Source organism: Lichenostomus cassidix, chromosome 2 (assembly GCF_008360975.1).
Source record: "Lichenostomus cassidix isolate B80296 chromosome 2, HeHo_3.0, whole genome shotgun sequence".
Classification (NCBI taxonomy): Eukaryota; Metazoa; Chordata; class Aves; order Passeriformes; family Meliphagidae; genus Lichenostomus; species Lichenostomus cassidix.
The window spans coordinates 49,062,031-49,083,276 of record NC_139482.1 but is presented as its reverse complement, the minus strand read 5'-3'; the positions used below and the strand labels follow the sequence as shown (position 1 = coordinate 49,083,276).

The 21,246-nt window shown below is 42.2% G+C and overlaps 1 protein-coding gene across 4 annotated transcripts in view; it reads right to left on the bottom strand.

Moving 5' to 3' along the window:
- The window catches only part of UBP1 (upstream binding protein 1), a 51,669-nt gene that overhangs the window by 26,495 nt on the left and 3,928 nt on the right, over positions 1-21,246 (bottom strand). The window contains exon 2 of one of the 4 annotated variants that reach the window (XM_085051509.1): positions 13,517-13,633. In XM_085051509.1, coding sequence (XP_084907635.1) covers positions 13,517-13,633 — 117 coding nt within the window. Of the gene's footprint in view, positions 1-8,514; positions 8,921-13,516; positions 13,634-21,246 lie in introns of those variants that run through there. The other 3 variants (XM_085051507.1, XM_085051506.1, XM_085051508.1) reach the window with 3 other exon arrangements.

The following is a 21,246-nucleotide window of genomic DNA, read 5'->3' as shown; positions in this document are numbered from 1 at the left end:
GCAGATTCACAAAACGTAAGATATAAAAAGTTTATGCCAAGATTCACTTCACTTATCCAAGATTCACAACCACCAGAAGAACTCTGGAACCGCTAAGTTTCTGTAGAGTAAAGAGCAATTCATATTGTCCACAAGCTGTGGTAAGAAAGACAGCTTCACCAAAACCAGCAAACACATGTGCTTTCTACAGAAATTAGTAATCTGTACTAGCAATAGATTAGTTTTCCTTTTATACAGAAATCCTTCATAAACTAAACTTCAAAGAGTTTTTGCACTGAATTTTTGTTTGTGATGAAATCATTTGCATATCCGTGAAACTTTACTTGAAAATGTTTCTACACTGAATTAACAACCCACACAACTTTGCCTGTTTATTCACTTTTTAACTAAAGTATCTTGTTTGAATCTCTTGCATTGATGCAAATACAGATTTAATATATTTTGTAAAACAAATATAAATGTCTTATCTGTATTGCACTATTATTTGTACATTGTACCCTAATTTTTTTCAAGTAAAACTTGTTTTTACTGTTCGTCATTTCTACAAGAGTCTGCTCTACTTAGAGAACACTATTAATACCTCTAGAATTCCAGCTCATATCTGAAGAATCAGAAAAGTGTCAGTATAATAATAAATTGGAAAACCAAAAAGACAGCCAATATTTTTGTGTCACAGAAGGTTAGAAGGTAAGACTCAGTCTACCTAAGTCTTAGATATGCAGAGTGCAGGTGGGGCACCCCAACTGTTCCTTCAGAGCAAGTGTCACATTCAGTAAGGGATGTCACTCCTCTGGCTACCTGGAAGAAGTTACATTGACTGGAACATGAAAATATTTATGAAGGGTGAAAAAGCCTATGAAATTTGTCTATACCTTGTAGAGACTGTACAGTGTCTCCCCCAACAAACCAGCTAGAATGACATCCATACAGGTTCCTTTCCACTAGGAAGAAACCACAGGAGATGCTACAAAGACTGATGTAAGCAGGACAAAGCAGTACACTGTCCAAAAAAGCATTACAAGGCTGCTGAACTTTGTCCTAACTACTTCGGATGCCAGCCCCCCAAGCTGGAGCCCAGAGAAGGCTTAAGTAAGTTACAAAGGAAGATGTGAAATGCCCACTTAGGATAAGTGGACACCCTTAAAAGAGCTTACTTATACAGAGACTAGGATCCACGAGTAGGACAGAAAATTCCACAGACTGGTGACTGCTACTCGAGGATGACTTAGAAGAAACAAGGAGATGCTTCAAGCCTTGGTGCCAGTCAGGAGGGCAGCACGAGCAGCCCAACACAAGAGGGAGCACCATAACAAGCAGAGGGAAGCAGGGTCCCAAGATGGGACTGCTACACCAGGAGCCCAAGCTCACCACACACAAAACAAAGTGCTTTTACAAGGAGGAACTCTAAAATGGCAAAACAGAAACAATGGTAACGTTTAAAATACACACACACAAGTCGAAGTGCAATAACGAAGGCATGCGAAGTATCTCACAAAACAAATTATCTGTAATTCTCAACTAAGTTCTGCAGCACTTGCCTTCATATATCACACAAGAGTAAAGAGAAGTCTTTTGTGTATTCATGGAAAATACCGTTAAAGCCTTCATTTTCCACTCACAATTAAAAGTTTAAAATGTAACTGGTCTGGCTTAAGAAAGCGTGACGTGATTAACAAATTAGTTAAGAGACAAGGCATTGGAAGCCAACAAATACACCAATTTAGGCAGCTTTAAACCTACTTTTGCTAATACTTACAAAGCAGTAATGACTAACCACCACTGCAGAAGAAGCAGGAAAAATAAAGACATCCAACTTTACAACTCTACACTTTAGCTGTAAAGAGAGCATAATGTTCGTTCTTAAATGCCACCATTTCAAAAACCACTCCAAAAGACAGCACAAGGCAAATTTTTCCCACAAAAGTCTTCTGGGTACTAATACACTCCAAAGGAAAAGAGAAGCCAATGCAATATGAACTCCTTCCTAGAGCATCTTTAAATAAATATCATTTAAATAACATTTGGATTCATTCACTTGCAAAGAATGAAATACTTTGCAAAGTATCTGCAAAGAATGAAATGGCAGTTTTTGCATTTCAGCACTCTTTCCTCATCTAAAAACAGATTAAAGCTGTGGACAATTAAAACAGTCGATAAGGTATGAGTAAAGTATTTCAAATTAAGACTTAAAGTGTCAGTTTAAATAGGGACTAGGCTAAATTTCACAGTGACAACCATTTTCTACAAAATAAAATTCATTGCTCATGCAGTGCAACTGTAGAAAAGATGCAAAGACTGCTCACAATTCACAGAAGGAAACCAATGGGAAAGAGAAACTTAGTATTTTTAGTATTGCTCTTTACTTAAGCTAAAGATGATAAATGGCATATAATATATGCTATTGAGTCAATCACATTCTCAGAAACTATGGAGATTCTAAATTAATCTTTTAACCACCTCTAATCTTATACTGATTCTATTGTAACACCCAACAAAAAAAAACAAAAAACAAAAAACAAACAAACAAAACCCAAAAAAACCCACAAACACAACTCAGAGAACAGATCAGCCTTGTCAGTTCCACTTTTCCCCTCAGACGTTCCCTGGCAGCCTCCATGTTTATGTATACTTACGTAGGCATCCTTTAGTCATTTTCCTACTCACCTGGTGAAATCTTATTTTTGGTGGGCCAGTGCAGATTACAGACAGGGACATGTAGTGCCAGCTTTGCTCAAGATATTTCACACAGGAAAGAACCTCTTACCTAAACTGAAGGGCCCACTAGCAGAGCAGCCCAGATGGAGGAAAAGCAAGTGTTCCAAAATAGCTACTGTTGAAATTATTTCAGACTACAGGAGAACAGAGAGCTTTAAGAGACGGGTTGTGTTCTTTTTTTTTTTTTTGGAATTACTAACTTTTGATCTTGTGAAGTAGACTCATTTACTTCGCTTGTCTCATTTAAGTGAACTTTAGAACTACAAGCAAAATTATATATATGGGCCAGTAGCAATGTTCTGAAGGACAAGAAGCATCTTTTGTTATGTTTCTTGATATCATTTGAGAAAATCCATCTACCAAGGTTTACTCTCCTGATGGAAGCAACTGCCACTATGTTTTTTGAAACTATTAGCTCTAATAAGAAAAGTCTTATCTCAGGTCCTCAGAATGTTACCTGAAGTGTTCAAATGAAAGGCATTCTTTTCTACCTCCAGGAAGGAGGAAAATTTACCCAGAAAAAAACCAACTGAAATAATCTTCATTACACTCCAGATGAAGGCATGAAACATATCCTACAACACACGTCTTAGCTACTTATGCTACAGAGGTGCATACATGAAACTTTACCATACAAAAGCAGGAACGCTTAGAAGAGGAAGCAAGGTGAATGTTAACACTTAAACTACAGCATCCAGTGGGATGCATCACATGTGACAAGCTGTCCTATGTCATGTAGCCTTTATGAGCATAGAACAAAAAGACCAAGAAAAATGTAATTTATCCTCCCATACTTGTGAAATGTTTGTCAGCCTTCAAAATCACCTTCCTTACAAATTTAAAATCCTCTTTCAACACTTTGTCCAAAGCATTAAAAAAAAAAACCCACAAAACCACACACACACAAAACCCTCCCTAATAATTATAATAGGGTAAAAAAACAAATTAAGAATGTCCTTACAAGAACAGGAACTACTACGTCATCAAAATTCCAAGTGATGCTCCATCAATCACCTGCCTTATCTGTCTTCTGGATTGTATACTTTTGGGCGTGAGTACTAAAGCATCCCAAGAACACACAGGCCTTTTGAAACTTCAAAGCACAGTTTACAAGGACAAATACCTCGAGAAAAAATTTTCTCAAGCAGGATTTGAATTAAGAGTTACGATCTTAAAGCTAAACTGAGAACTGTTCGGAGGTGTGAGCAAGCCACGGGAAAACGCAAAGCGATGGGAGAGCTGGTACTTCCTAACCTATGCCCACAAAAGCAAGTCTGATGGGAAGCAAGACCCATGGAATTCATTTCTGGGAAATAACTTTCTCTGCAGCAGCTGTCAAGGAGTCCAACTCCAGTGAGAAACAGGTGCAAATGTGATGCAGTTCCTGGGAATCCCACAGACCATCACACAGAAACTCAGATGATGAAAGGCCTCAGTTTAAGGGCAGTCTAGCACAAAATACAAGAAACAACCAATCAAACAAAGAAGAAAATGCCAACACTAAAACCTGTATCGTTCTGACCAAGGAAAAAAAGTAAGAATGTTCATCACAACAAATCCACGGTTCTGCAGGCACTCCTCCAACACAGGGAGGTCAGGCAGCTGCTCTAACTTGCAGCAGCTCCAGTACAGATGGCTTTACATAGGAGTAACAGATGAAGAGCAAACAAAGGCAGACCTGCTGCCCTGCTCTCGATCTGGTATGTCCATCCACCACGAGAGGTGACAGGGAACAGAGAAGACAGTTCTGCACTTTGAAGGCTTTTCCTTAAAAATTAAACTGGCCCCTGACTTTCTGTAAAGTATTCACACACTCAACTTGGAAGAAAACAACAACAAAATCTCAACAACCTCAAGCCAATGTCAGCAATCAAGAACATGAACTTTATCTTGCAACTTCTTTTATGTGTGGTGACAAAGCAAGGAGGTTTAGGTTTGTGGATTCTCTTTTTCTTCAAATGTCTATTTCTTGACAGGTATTTAGGTATCTGTGTGCTTGCACAAATAATCAAGCTCCAATTCTAATCAGTATATAGTATTTTATTTTAGAGTCTAGACGTCAGTGAAAATTACTTTTTCTACAGTGCAACACATAAAAAAATAGAACAGACTACTGCAACAGAAGCTTTATAATGCATTCTGCAGAAAACACTTTGTACATCTGAAAAAGAAAAAGGAAAGAAAAGATTCATGATACCTTTTATAGCATTCCTCTTTAAAAAAAACCAAATATAACAAGTAGAGTCTCAGAAGAGTGGGAGGCATTAGTGGAAGCAATTTTGTCTGTCATAATGTAAGAGCAGCCGAAACTAGGGCCTGAACAAGATAACTCTTTTTATTATTTGTTTCTGCACAGCAACTATAAAGTTAAGGCAGTAACTGTCATGACCCAATCATGTTCACCAGAAGCCAAAAAAGACATCAGGGACCCAAAAGCTGTTAGAACACTCTCCCTCTCTCCACCTGAAAACGAAGTTCTGACTTGTACAATGACGTTTCCCCAACTCTCAGCTGACCATCTCAGGGTTACTTCAGCCTCAGTTGTACTCAGGGTGGTACCCAAAGTCCCCTCTGCACCCAAGGCTCTCCACACCACAGTAAGGAAACAAGTCTGAAGACTGCATCAGGCTTTCCTTCTTTTAAACCAAGGCAACACAGCTCCATTCTCTGAAGACACTTAGGTGTTTGGGAGATGAACAAAGGCCAAACTGACTTGATTCTCCAAAAATGGAGGCTGTCTGGATGCATTTTCATAGAGTCTTTTGTAGAGGCTTTCCCATTTCAGAACCAGAAGTTGCTTTTTCAATCTAGTTTAATGAATTTCAGGTTTTAACATACACATATAGACCAAACCAGCTACTCCTGAAGTAATTATCAAGTTCCCCATGACAGGCTTGAATTTTAGCACTCCAAGCACCATTAGAACTGCAAGCATTTAAATAAATTCATATACTAAGCTTCCAAATTACACATAAAAATATAGTCATTAAGGCACTTGTCTTTCTATTAATGCTCAATTAACCTAATTTAAATTGATTCATTAATCAAATAATTCATTTTTAGCAGTTCACAGCAACCATCAGTGGTCCTCAAAAGTACACAATTCCCTTTGTGTTACAATGAATATTATGAGAGATTTGTAAGAAAACATGATGGGTGTCATTATCAACTGAAATTAACTCAAAACTCACTATCACTGAAGGATACAATGCTTTTATATAGGTTTTGGTGGGGGTGTTATTTGACACATCTGACAGCTGTTATAAATTTAATTTAATTTTGTGATTATAGAGGCAGTTTCTTTTTGCATGAGAACATGTTAGTACAGCAATCAGAAAAAATGTATTTCAAGACTTCATAGGAAAATTTTGGAAACTATTTAAAACCATGTGAATCTGCAGGGAAATTTAGGAGGCACTTAGCTGCCTTCTAAAATAATCCAAAAATCCTACAACAGATTGGTGATCAATGGACACGTGCAACTTTCCTAGTAAGAATAAACAGGGGACTAATGCCACATATTCTGCCTAAGGGCACTGACTCATCATCAGCTCCAGGAAGCATCAACTCCTTTACATATAAACCCCAATAGTTAAAAGAGTTACATGCAGATCTTCCTAACAAAATCAAGGTGGCATATACCTTGAGGAGCTCTCCTAGCACTCTTCTCTAGGCAATATTTCATCTTCTTCTCTCTTTTTTGTAAGAAAGTGACAAGTAATTAACTTCTAGTGGCACAGAGTGAACAGTCACAGACCAGTATCTCTCCTCTTCATGCACTGTCACTTCTCTTAGTTTTCCCTTCTCACATTACTTAACAGGCCCTAATTTCTCCAAAGCAGAAATCTAACCAATACACAGAATAAGACATACTTGCTGAAATCACTCTGAATCCAGCAAACACTAATGGCAGTTAGGTGATCCCTTCAACTATGGGGTGCATGATTAAACTTAAAAATACTACTATGTATGTTTTCCAAAAATGCACTGCAGACAAACTGTGCAACAAAATTCAAGACTAAAGTAAAGCTCAGCTTATACACTACTTTTTAAATGCTGTTTTTAATGGCTACCACTCTTTCTGTGGTAATTCAGAGTGTCCTAACAGGCAGGTATATGTAACAAAAAGCCACTTAGGATTGCTGCCCACCATAATAGGATAATATAACCAGAAAAAACAACTTATCCAACAACAGTAAGAATGATAACTCTTACAGTTCCTAGAAACCAGAGTGTGCATCACTGGGATGAGAAATGAAGTTATGAAAACACAGGAAAATATAAAAAACCAAACAGTCAAAGCTCAAAATTTTTAATCTTAAGAGATTGTAGGAAGAACTGAATTGAGATAGAGAAGGAAGAGCAGTTCCTGTATAGGAGCACATGCATTTTCCATTGGTGTTTCCACACTAAGAAGCCATCCAGGAAACAACCACACAGCTGCCCACAAAAACTGGCACATCACTTCATGGGATAAATGTCTGAATGTTTGCTAAGACAGAAATGAGACAGAAGTGGGACAAAATCTAGCTGAATATATGTATAAAAAAAGCTGAATATATAATCAGGAGTATTCTTATCAAGAGAGATGACTCACCTTGTTCTCTGAACTGGCAAATTTTTTAAAAATAAAAAAAATTTAAAATAAAATAAAATAAAGCAAACAAACCCTCCCCTGCAAAAAATAACCCCTCCAAACCCCACACAGAACAAAACCCCCATCAAATACATATTCCCACCATAAACCCACTGAGTTCACAATCCCAAATACTATCATAAAGGTCCTTATTTCTATCCAGAGAAGTCTTTTTTTGCAACTTCCAGCGAAGACACTGCACTTCCAAACACTTTACCTGGGAAGTACTGCCTTAAAATATACATAATAGATGAACCTTGTGGTCACTTGCAAGTTTCAATTACCCCTGAGAAAGAAGGTGCCTTTTATAAAGGCTAGGCCATCAAAACTATCAAATGCAACTGTTTTACTTCTCCAGACTTAAAACACTGACTAACCCTGTCAAAACCCTTCGACTTAAAATGTCTCTTGGTGCCTCCAAAACAGTTTCTTTTTTCCACACTAATTCGTCACTCAGGAATCCACACATTCTGCCCGTGAGCGAGACAGAATTTAGTCCAACAAGTACAGTTTTATCTTAGCCTCGAAAAAGCACATCCAAACGCTACTTGAGCGCTCTAACTTTGTAACACCTGGAAAACAGTCAAAAGGTAAAACCGCCAAGCTGACTATGAACAGAAAGAGCTCCACGATCAGGAAAAAAGCCCCACCACTAAAGACATGGAACATACGAAAAAAACCCCATCACTACACAGAAATACAGACTAAACAGTCTGATTAAAGTACAACCATACTACTACCCTATTAACTACATCGTTTACCTGCTCGGGAAAGCAGTTTTCAACCTGGCAGAAAACACCTATTGCTTATTACGAACAAGGATTACATTTGTCGAATGTGAGATTATCATTTGGAACGGGGGGTCCGACTACATCCCGCGGGGACAGCGAAACGCCAGTTTCAGGGCAGATTTCCCATCTAAAGGGAGCAGCACCCAGCGCAGGCAGCTGCCCCGCTCCCAAGCGGCCACCTGCCAGCAGCACGGGCAGGGCGGGAGCCCCTCCGACACGTGCCAACACCTCGGGAAACGCTTTCCGAACGAAAAAACAAAGAGGGGCGAAAGGAGAAAGCCCGGCTGCTTTCCCAGCGGCACGGGCAGGGCGGCGCGGCCCGAGCAGACCGGCGGGGACGCGGGGCCGGCGCCGAGCGGCGGGATGAGTTACCTCATGCTGTAGGCACCGGCTCCCAGCTCCTGCCCGATGCCCGAGAGGCTGGCGTCGAAGTCGTGCACCAGCCCGGACTCGATCACCTCATCCATCTTCAGCACCCACGCCATGTTCCGCCGGGCTGGCCCCGCCGCGCTCCCGCCGCGGGAGGAGCCGGACGGGGCGGAGCCGCTCGGCACCGGGGCCGGGAGGCGGTGCCGGGAAGGCGAGGGGCTGGCGGAGACGGAGGGAGAGGGGGAAAGCACGTGCGGGGCGGGGGGACGGGGGCGACCGTGCGCTCAGCCCCGGCGGGGCCCTGTCCTCGCGGCGCGACCGGGGCGCGGGATCGCTCTCAGCATCCTGCGCCCGCCCGGCCGCCGCGGGGCGCTGGGGACCGGGCGGCCGCCGCCTCCTCCTCCGACCGGACGCCGCCCGGCGCCGCCGCTTCTGCCGCCGCCCGAGCTCCGACCCAGCCCAGCGGCGCCTCCCGCCGCATCGTTCGCAGGGGGGAGGCCGCGGCGGCAGCGGCAGCAGCACCGCGGGCGCCCGCCGGGGAGGAGCCGCCGGAGGTCACGGCCGCCCCGGGGGCTCGCGCCCGCCGCTCCGGCGAGTCCCGCAGCGCCGCCGCCGCTCACGACAACATGGCGGCGCCTTCCACCCCCGAACGCCTGCCGGGGCGGCGCCTGCCCGCGCTCGGCGCCGCCTATTGGCCGAACGCCGCCCGGAGGGCCAATCAGGGGCGGGCGCGGAGGCGTGAGGGGGAAGCCCGGCCAATGAGGGGGCACTTCCTCACGCCAGGTGACGTCAGCGCTGAGCGATGGCTTCCCTCCGCCCCTGGGCCCGCGGCATGGCGGGAGCGCGCGCCCCGGAAGCGGCGGGGCGGAGAGGAGCGGGAAGGAAGAGGGAGCGGGAAGGAAGGGGGAGCGGGAAGGAAGAGGCCGCGGGAAGGAAGGGGGAGCGGGAAGGAAGGGGGAGCGGGAAGGAAGGGAGCGGGAAGGAAGGGGCCGCGGGTGCTGCCGGCCTGCCCGCCGGGAATGCCGCTGTGTGCGGCCCCACCGCGCCACACAGGCCCGCTCCCTCCCCCAGGTGGCTCCGGGGCGCTAGCTGCGCTGGCCCCTGCTCCGGCGGAAGGTGTCTCTGCCAGTGGCAGGGAGGATGGAAGGAGATAAGCTTTAAGGTCCTTAAGCCCAAACAGTTCCATGGTTAATTTTTCACAGAGAGCGCCGAGAAGCCTTACCAGAAAACCACGCAAACCCCGCAGAGTCGCGGGATATCGTGGTGGGAAGGGATCCGCAGGGAACACAGTGGGTCGGGTCGAAGGCACCGCAGCGGTCACTGGCCCAAGCTCAGGCCCGGGCAGCGCCATCCCCGAGCACAGGGCACGGGGCTGTGACCGCAGCGCTCCTGGACATCTCCCGGGAGGGACACTCCGCAGCCTCTCTGGGCAGCCTGTTCCAGAGTTACCTCACCCACACAGTAAAGAAGTTCTTCCTCATACTCAGGTGGAACTTGTTGCATCCGTTTCTGCCTGGTGCCTTTCTCATCCCATTGCTTGGCACCACCAGGAAGAGCCTGGCTCCATCCTCTTGGCACCCTCCCTGCAGATACTGACAGACATTGAGGAGGGCCCCTCTCCGTTCTCAACACAACCCCAAAAACCCTCATATGTTAATAATTCAGAGAATACTTCAATAATTTTATGAGATGTTTCATTAAAATGATATGTCCTGACAACAAACTACAGAGCAGTATTAAGACTGTAAAGTGTATTTTGATCCTATGGTTACATGCTTTAAGGACAATTGCACAAGTTTTGCAAAAGATGAAGGCAGGAAGGCCCTAAGCTCATTAAAGGTCAACAAAATCCTAGCTGTTGTTCAAAATGTGTGTATGGCATGCTCAAAGAGAACTACACAGGCCATGATTTATGATCTTTAAGAGCAGTTTATAAGTTAAAATATGACTGCCATCTTCTCCAAAAAAAGAGATACTGATATTTTTGCTGCTGTAAATGCTGTAAGAGTTCTCTGCCTGTCCAGGGACAGATGAACAGTTAGTTCATCTGCGTGTAAGGGGAAGCTTAGAAAAAGTGAAATTTGTGAAGAGGGCATGGGTCATGGACAAGCCACTAGCATAGGCACTAGCTGCCATGTTACAGCTACTAGTGAGAAGAACTGAAATTACCACAGGCAAAATTCCTTTTGTAAGCCTGGCAACAATACCATGATTTTATTTGTTTACTATTATTATGAAAATATTTTTAGCACTTCCAAAAACGTCAACAACCCAAGCGATGGTATTAATTTCATTCACTATTATGAGATGTTTATGGTCCACGTGATAAATCAGTAGGTATTAGCCACAAAGTTATCTTAAACTCCTATAATTGAAGGGTTAGAGTTTTAAATGAGAAGTCAGACCTTGTGTAGAACTAAAGTGAACCTTGAAAAGGCAGCAGAAATAATACTAAACCCCATTTTTGTAAGTTTTACAAAAGAATGTTTGTGGGAAACTAAAAGTAGTGCACTTTCTACTTTGGACAGATAAGACAGGATCCAAGACCAGAGAAGCCCCATACAGTTTGATTTATGCAGAGCAAAACTGGTTTATCTGCTTACTAGACCTATGCTAACATAGCTACATAGCAGTTACAAGATCATAAATTGGTGATTTTTATACTGGGAATTGTTTTCTTCTGACATAAATTCCAACCAGTCCTCAGGGTATCTTGAGTGGATACAGTGAAACCCATCCTCTTGCAGTGCAGTCTTTAAAAGTTGGGTGTAGCTTGTCCATGACAGAGTGCTAATATTTCTGAAGATGTTATCTTGAGCTATTTTAGGACACAAAACGTCCTTTTTCTTTTAAAATATTAATATTAAAGTGAAGGCATTTTTTCTTTAGCGTTATTTGTATCCCTAGCTCATTCACAGATTTTATGTATAGGTGTGTGTTGTTTACTTTTTTGCTGTTTTTAAAGTACAGGCCTGTGATGTGTCTCTTTCTTTGGGGCAGGTTCCTTGATCAGTCCCATTCTCAGATCCTCAGCTGAGGATCAGCAGTGCACACAAATTGTTTCTCTAACCCTCTGAGCAGGCCAGATCCACAAGTCTAACCTGTCAGGGATGACACTGCCTGTGGCCCTGCCATTCCACTTCTGCAGACCCAGTAACTGCAATTGGAGACGTGATAGGATGGAGAGCAAGTGCAGGCAATGGGAGCCTGATTTTGCCAATAGATCTGCAAAAAAAGCATTCCGAGTACAGTTCTGCTGGGATGTGGGATCCTGGGACACTATCCATCTGCTCATCGCTAATGCTGGCTGGCATCCTCCCCTGAGGTTGATTGCTTCTTCTCTATCACCTTTGCTGATGTCCAGGCATGGGACTGAAGTGTGGTGTTTCACTAAAGGTGAAGCACTAAGGACAGAGCCAAACAACTCAACGATTAAGGCCACACTGAAGCCTCGTGCCTGAACTGATTTGTGTTTTTTCTCCTCGAGGTAGCTGGCCTCGAGGGTCAATGTCATTAGAAATCAGTTCCCTGTACACAGCCCTTACCTGATGGAAGGGTTGCCCCTACACTGGATTTCATTACCAAAACACAGATGCAGGCTGCCATCCAAACCTAAAGGCAGGTGCTCAAAAGTGTGTGGGAAGAGCAACTTCAGAGGGACCCAGATGGCAGATTTTTAGATAAGGGTGGGAAAACAGAAGCAGATGTAGAGAAGCAAAGGCGAGGACAGGAAAGGCAAGGACATAGTGAAAACAGGCCCTGAGAAAAGCTGGGAAGGGACCAGCCCCCTCAAGGCTGAGCAGAGGCTGAAGAAGGGAGGACTGGAGGAGTGAGTGGACACCCTCACTTTCACTTGTGGTTTGGTTCCTTTTGCACTGGGAACTGTGCATGTCGCTTGTAAACAAGATTGCGTCAGGGAACTCGAGCACCGTCCTTCATTTCTGCTTTATTGCTTGAGTCAATATAAACAGCGCTGTGTTTGCTATCTATTTGTGTTAGCCAATCTAAATTTCAAATCACTCTCACCTTTGTACTGAGATGGATTGATTTTATAAAAGTCCACAGCAGTTCCATTAGTTTTACACTTTGGAATCCACATAAAGCCTCAATTCCTTTGGGTTTCTTTTTAGTTGGTTTGTTAATTTTGAAATATAAAACTTAACACACTTCTAATAAAACCATGCTACTACTCAACAATGCAGCAAAAGAAGTAGTAACGCTGTGATGCAGCAATAGGTGTGAGGCTACCGACATAGAAAGTGCCAAGTCAAGATAAGTGATTAAACACTCTCATGTTTATGTACATTGTATTTAGCCAAAAAGTCATAAGCTGAAGTTTAATACAAAGAGGGAACCACATTATAAATTGAAACTTAATTAACATCAAGATTATCTGGAATCTTTGAGCCTAGCTCTTGTCAAAGCACAATCATTTTTAATTATAAGAAAATTTGAATACTGTACACAAATCATATTTCAATCATGAAGAGGTAAAGTAGGTTCATAGCTCACAGGAATATGCTGATGCAATAAGCTGTATATTGCATCAGAATTTCAATGCAAAACATTTAGCCTGCACTGAAATGACAAGCAGCCCATAGCCCTGGTCCTGCAGATCAGTTGAGCTTCAGCAAATAATCAAAGTAGATGTGAGACATCAAGGTATTTCTGAGTATGTATTATTTCATATCAACAGAGTTTTATCTACAAACTGCAAATGCAATTAAAAAAACCACAAACAAACAAAAATAACACACCTGTGAATATCACAGTAAGCAGTAAAACATTCTTAACACTGTTAGTAGCATGCACAGCTTGTGAAAATTGTAAAGCTATAGTAAACCTCCACTCTGTTTACTCTATTGCTCCAATTATTTTCAAATTACCAGCTCTATTTGAAGACTTCAGCTTGTGAATTAGCACAGGTTGCATGTACAGTCTGCATTCTTGTGTATTATAGCATTATAATTATTATGATTAAAAGTCACTCCCATTCTTCACTTACCGCAGGTAGGTGTTGTTACTGGTGGGATACTGGTGGTGGTGATAATGTTCAGGCTGGCTGTGCCAGAAAAGCATTTTGGGATGAGGTGAAGCATTGTGCTCAGCTAAGAGATGGTCACTGCAGCGATGGGAGACAGGAAAGAGAAAACAAAAATGCAAATTCAGATTACAGTTGCAGTTGGGTTCTTCTCAGGCCTTTACATTCAGCTGCTGCCAGCAAGTTGTCCCTCTCTCCAAAGACCTCTTTAAGGGAGCAAGAAGCCTTCTCAGCAGTGTTTAGACTGCATCCTTTTTGCCTGTTCATTTCATTTCATTCTGGTGGCAGGCAGACTACAACTTTATAGTTACCTTCTTGCCATGAAGCGAAATTAAAAAAACCCAACCCAACAATGAAAACACTGTCAAATTACAGGATAAATATTTACTCCAACACCTACCCAACACCACCCCTCACACCCACACTTTAGGGAAAAATCATATTCAGATGCAAACCAGCTGCTTGGTGCACTTATGTCTCAGTGCCATTTTTTTGCTGGGATGTGTAGCCAGGATTGCAGTATCATTATGAAACACACGAAATAGTACAGGTCGGTCCTGCAAAGACCTTGACACTCAGAAATAAAAAGGGACACACATCCAAAATCCTCATCTGAAAATAGCTACCTGCAGAGGGCACCCATTCTGCTTGACATAGGAAGGACTACTGACAAATAGTAGTTCATTGGTGGTTTTGTTATTTTTGTTTTTTAAATACCAGCTCATTCTATAAGAAGATACTTTTAAAAGATATTACAATATTGTGGCAACACCCAAGCTATGAAAATCAGAACATCAGATAGCAAGGTTCTGGGAAACAAAAAGGAATTATTTAATATTAAAGTGATAATAATATGTAGCAGTCAAAAAACTTCAAATAAACATAATTGGTTGGGGTTTTTTAATAGCATCTCAGATAATTCTCCCTTAATTGACTCTATTTACTTAACATTAAACAATGCAAGCAACATGCAAAGACCAGAATTATAGAATGGTTTATTCTGGGAGGAGCCTCAGAGATCACCTAGTTCCAGCCTCTCTGCTATGGGCAGGGATACCTTTCACTGGACCTGGTTGCTCAAAGTCCCATCTAACCTGATCTTGAACACCTCCAGGAATGGGGCAGCCACAATTTCTCTGGGCAACTGTTCCAGTGTTTCACTACTCTCACAGCAAAGAATTTCCTTCTAATACTTCATCTAAAGCTACTCACTTTCAGTTTGAATCCATTCCACCTTGTCCTGTCACTACATGCTCTTGTAAAATGTCTCTCTCTGTCTTTCTTGTGGGCTCCTTTCAGGTTGGAAGACTGCAATTAGGTCACCCCAAGCCATCTCTTTTCTAGGCTGAACAAACCCAATTTTCTCTGCCTTTCCTCACAGGAGAGGTGCTCCATCCCTCTGATCATCTTGGTGGCCTCCTCTGGACTCACTCTACCAGGTCCATGTCCTTCCTGTGCTGGGGACCCCAGAGCTGGATGCAGCACTCCAGGTGGGGTCTCACCAGAGTGGAGTAAAGGGACAGAATCACCTCCCCAACATATAATAACACAGAACAATAGTAGAGGAGCTGTAAATGTGGGATGAGAAACAAACACCCACATGTGATGCTGTCCAAGAAAGCAGACAAGAACTGGGACTGCTGCCTTAGTGATTCTAAGAGATTATTCTCTTCCAAGGGGCACCAAAGTACCTCAAGGAGGGCTGTTATGACACAGATCTGCTTCTGTACACAAATTGATCTTTACTCCAGCAAGGATGAGAGCTGGATGAGTCTTTTCAAGGTTAGTTGTTCCTCTTACATGTCTCTATAACCGCATACTTGTAACAAGCACCCTCATGGCAGATGTAAAGAGCTGCAGATGTCCCAGTGATTGCTGTTGTATTTTCTTAATAATTATTTTGATTTCAGTAACTGTTGGAAAAGAATGTATATCCTGCTATCCAGTCTGCTCCATATACCAGTAAGTTGTAAAATAGAACTACTTGGTCTTCAGCCCTAGGTTTAGGCAAAGGAGTTAAACGCGTCCAGCGCGTTTTATTTGGAAACTCCATTTCCCTTTGCACTGATTATTGTCAAGAGAATTGCACATTCCACAAAATGCTTTCACAACCTTCCCTTGGGGTTTGCAAGAGCTTCTCATATAGAGGGTAGGCATGTTTTGTTCTGTGACTTGTATTTCTGTGAAATGGAAAGGGTAATACCACAATTCCCTTTCACTTGAAAAGCCCTGCCACAAAATGGCTCCCACTTCTCTGTGCATATCCCAAGAGCTCATGTGGCTATAAATTGTCCAACATTTTTGGCCCCCACAAAGCAGCCTGTTGCATTTCACAGATGCTCATCTGTCAGAATACAAATGGGAATACTGCAGTTTTAATTAGTCTTTTTTTTTTTGTGAAGTCCAGGAGAGAACTTGGGAGCAAAAGCAATCAAGACACCCATTTTTTTCTTTAGCACAGTAGACTTGGTTTCTAGCCCTTTTAGAATTAATTTTAAGTAACACAAACACCGTATATCAGGGTTGCAGATTTGTTCTTAATATCAAGACAGACAATTTACTGTCACCCCAGGGGAGCCCAGGCAAGCAGTTGCAGATTTGGCTAGTGGTCTGGGTTCGCACAGTGTATTTTGAATGTGGATAGTGAGAGCTTTAGATGTCTGATTTCAGTTCTCTGTCATTAGGTTGCCCAGCTGTTACCAGAGCTTTGACTCTCCTGACCACAGCAGCAGGCTGTAATAAAACACAGGAGCATCCCAGCAAATATGCCCATTCAGTCTCTTGCCTTCATCTGATTCTTCAAATACTACCCTTATGCAGACAATGAGTTATTGATAATATCCAAAAAACTACTGCCTCGAGGAGATGGGGTGTTTGTAGGGAGGGTGAAATAATGGCAGCTCTTCTGATTTAAGTGCCTGCTTCTTATAAAAGGCAGCAGTCCCTAGGCCTGTGTTACAGGTGCCCCTCATGGTAAGCAAACTATTTCATAGTTGATGGAGTTTGACCACAAAAGCTGCTGCTACAAACCATCCTATCTCACTGTGACCACTGTTCCTGATGGTATAAAAGAAGCAAGGCACAACCAAATCTTGTGGACTCCTATGCAAAAGCACTGTGACAGAGGAAATTTTGCTTGTCTTTTGTTTCTCTCCAAGGGTTGACAAGAGATTTACCAGTCACAGATGCTTTGAGTTCCTTGCATGGAATATAATAGAGAGAACATGTAGAAAAAAAAAGTTGTTATTCAAACCAAAATAATAACTCAATGTTTCTTTTCTTTGTCCTACTCAGTCTTTGTTTTGACTAATCTCTGTTGCAAACAGTATATGGGTACAGCTTCAAGCACACAGTAACTCAGTCTTGAAAATTAGGACAAGCTTCCCAAGTTATGTCTAATTCTGGTATTTTGCCTTGTGAAACACTGTATATTCCCCACACCCACACCTGCTGCCCTTGACTAACCTCTAGACATAAAGGTATGTGGTTACATGGTCCTTCAAGTTTGGGGACAAATAAGGTGAGTTTTTTACCTTGTACTGTTTATTGTTAAGGGGCTATTTTTCTTTCTTGCTTTATGATCTGCCCAGTAAGTACACAGATCTCAGCAAAGGAGCACTGTATACACAAACAACAAGACATTATTTATTTAAAACATCTCTTGCTCTAAGGCTTGTGTATGGCATGCAAAGTCCAATCTGAAATTTAAGGTGGGGAGGCTCATGTTTTGCTAATGGGTGGATATGCACTGAAGTCAAGTACTTCAGCATATGGTAACTGATAACTTGATTGGATTTTTTTTCCATGAGCTAGATTAAAATTGGACTCGTAAGACATCACTCAACTTGCTAATCTTTTTTATAGTGATCAGACTCCTCATATAATTTTTCTGATTGCTCTTCTGAGAACTACAACAAATGAGCTTAAATACTGGTATTATAACTGGTTATATATGACCAAATGTCATCTTTCCTCTTTGCTCTGAACGTTGGAAATTGTTCTACAGACAACACATGGAAAAGCTTTATCAGGTACAATATAAAACATTGTGAATTCAGTATCTATTCTGAAAAATTTATTTAATGGAAGTTTTTGCTGTCCAGTGATGATTTTCAGTTGTGCTTAAAAATACTAGTTTTCAGTTTAAAATCAGGAGTTTTATATTTACACAGAAGCAATCCCTACATACTTAATCCCCAAAACAAAGTTTAGAGAAGTATTGTTATTTTGAGGCATCCCATTTAGTCTTTGGATTCTTTCGGGTTGTATAGCAGTTACTGCCTGATGCAGGGTGACTTTGGAATGAAAACTGCTGTCAAACCAGACCCCAGTGACCTGGTTCACCTACATCACTATGTAACAGTCAGTTATTCATATCTAGGTGATACTCCTGGCTTGGATGGGCTATGAATCCATCATACATCTATGTGAAAGGTGCTGACACACGTTTCTAACCTATTTCTGAGTATACAACCTCTGTCTCTCCTATACACCTTGTTAGTGGGACTGTATTCACTACTACTGCAGTGAACTTCAAACAGTGCTAGGGAACAACCACAAGCAGGAGTAACTTCTGCATGTGATCCATCACTGCACCAACCTGCAGCTCCCCACACATCTAACACATTAAGGGCTGACCCAGGCCAGTTCTTTTGCCATGTCTGGTCATCTGAAGGTGGCAGAAGTACAGGGACACTGCTGACAGCCAGTCTCAGAACAGCAATGCACTGTGTCTGTGGAGTGCAGCAAGGGATGAGCAGCAGTGTCCCCACATATTCTTCATGTCCACCTGCCACCTTTAATCTGGATTCTTGGATGGTTTTAGGTATTGTAATCTGGGTCTGCTGAATGCTGAAGCACTGCAAGGACTGCTGTATTTACCAGTCCTTCTGTGATACAGAACTCTTGAGAAGCAGGCCTGATAACAAAAGTAAAGGGGAAATGGGAAAACTCACAATGAACACTTTTAGTAGACCTCCTAAGTTCCAGTAGAAGTCTTAGGACACTGCCAGCATAGAGACAAGGTAACACACCACGGGGTACCTGACCAGACTCTGCTTGATGCAAAACACTGCTGAGCACACAAAATGCTTCAACAGCCCCTTCTGACCAGTTTGATGGAATACACCAGATACATAGCAGACCCCGTGCTTGGACTTGCTTCAATGTCTCCTTGATATGAGTGAGGCACTCGGAGAAGTAACTTCAGATGGAAAGGAGAAACATGGATTGCTTCCAATGCTCCAGTATCAGCTCACAAAGAAACCACAGCTTTGGCTGCTTCTGAAGAATGCAGCAGGATATTCTCCTTTCCTCATGGGGTCTTGTCCCCTTTAAGAGTTTCCATGGCAAGGTGTTCCTGGTCTGTAGTTGATTCCTCCATAGTCATACTTCTCACACTACCTACCTCTCAATCTCAGGATGCAGTAAGGTGCTGAGGCATGAACTGAGGAATAAATGTCTTACTGACTTACAAGACGGAGCACAGCAAGTACTACCTTTGCTTTCTTCTGTTTCATCTTCTGCCTTTTAGGAAGCCCAAGGCCTGCGAAAAACCCTATCACATGGAGATCATTTGTAGGCACTGAGATTTAGACAGCATCACTGACCAGAGAATATTTTGATTTAACCCATCACATCATACCCAAATCTAAACTTAAGTTAGCAGGTTTTTATGATGGTGGCAGAGGGTGGAGTCCATTTTAGATGATTCAGAAGTCTGTAAAGGTGGAAAAGTTCAAGTAGTTGTTATTCTGCTATTATGTGCTTATGTGGTAGCCTAAAAATCACAATTTGGACTCCCAGACTGCTGTGGCAATGTAGGCTGCCTGCATATTATGACACAGAAAAGAGCTTGGTAATTCCCCAGTGCTAATAGACTGACTCCCTTTTCCCTGAGGCTCTGAGGGAGCTTTGGTACCCTTCCAGGTCTAACATTTTCTAGCATTAGGCCGGCATGGCTTTGTAGACAAAGTCTTCAAACATCAGTATTTTCCTCCTAATTCCCAAAGCAGAAAGCAAGACATTGGGTATTCCAAGAAAATCCCCTTCCTAGAAGCATCACAAGCCACACAAGGGCTTTAAGGTTTTTAAGAACAATAGCTGCAACTTACAAGGGGTTAAATTAAGTATATACATCAAGTCTTTTTCCTCATACTTTCTAGCAACCCTGTGCTTTCCACCCCCTAACACAGCAAAAATCTTCTTATATGGCTCAAGAGGCAGTAGCTAATTAATAGATTTCTGAGAAACAGCAGTCTCTGATGATACTAGCTCTTCAAGTAAGGTTTTAAAAGGTTTAAGCTGGTACTTTCTGAACAGTCGTGTAACATGCAACTTAGATATCTTCTCTAGGGCAGATTCAGACTATATAAATAGTGATGCATGAAAACTCCTTAGGGAAAGCAGGTAATTTTGTCTTGGAAAAATACTTCAATTGATTAGCTAGCCAACATGGCTGCAGCTGTCATCTGAAGGATCAAGAACTGTATCAAACAGCTCATAAATTCTTTATGTAAGATACAGCCTCTATAATGGCATTTATTATGGTATAAAAATGTTTTATCTGCATCACTTTAAACTGTGCTGAAAGGATACAAAGTAACAGACCAGAAATTACTATTTTTCCAGATTTTTTTGCAGTTGCACACCTTTAGTTACATTTCAAATATATTATTTCAGACTAGCATATACATTAATTAAAACTAATCAATTAAAACAAATTAAAACATTTTAAAACATACTGATCTGCAATTTTAAATGAAATACACATCCACTCCCCTACAGGCTTACTCTTGAGCTGTTGATCCAAGCTGAAATCAACAGCTTCCTCATCTTCCCTGGTATTTTGACATGAGCTACACATGCTCAGGCTACACAAAGTACTAAGAAATACGTGTGTTTTCTTGTATTTCCTCCCCTGGCTACAGGCAGACCCTCAAAGCCCACGACAGACATTCATTCATTCTCTGGCAGAAGTCTGTGGGCCCTGGGTGCTGCTGGAGGACCAATCTGAGATTGTTCCCCAATCTGATCTGTCTGGAATAGAGTAGGGGAGCTCCCACAAGGTATTCTGCTGGCTCTGCCACAGGCTGAGATGAACAGATTGTGAGGAATACCTAAACCAGTCCAGGTGGCTTTTAAGAGTATCTGTCTACTGCATAACTTAAATCTACATACTTGTTTTTACTGCTACAGGTCTTCCTTGGACAGACAGAAACTTCTTTTGAATTTACCCTGACATATGGTTAACAGAACTATCTCCAGTACTGGTTGTAGTATGAGTTTACAGAGGTCCAAAGATATGCACTGGTGGACAATATCACGATCTAGGAAAGAAAGGATACTGAAAAAGAAAACTTGGAAAACTTTGATGCCCAAGATCAAGTTTTGTTATCTTTCTACCTCCTGTCTGATAGCAATATAAGGGGATATGAAACATTTACATGCAGGTATGTTCCCTTTTCCACTCAAGAAATATTATCCATATTTCACTATCCATATTTTTTTCCAATCTTACTCCCTCAAAGTATCTCCACTAGAATCTCTTGTATTTACCTAAAATGCATCAAAAGCTACAGAATTTTTATATTCTACAGAAATCATACAATATTCAAAACTGCTTGCAAGCTTCTTAGTAAATACATTTGTCCTAAAATCCTATCAGCAAATGAAGAAACTTCTTTACCTGGGAT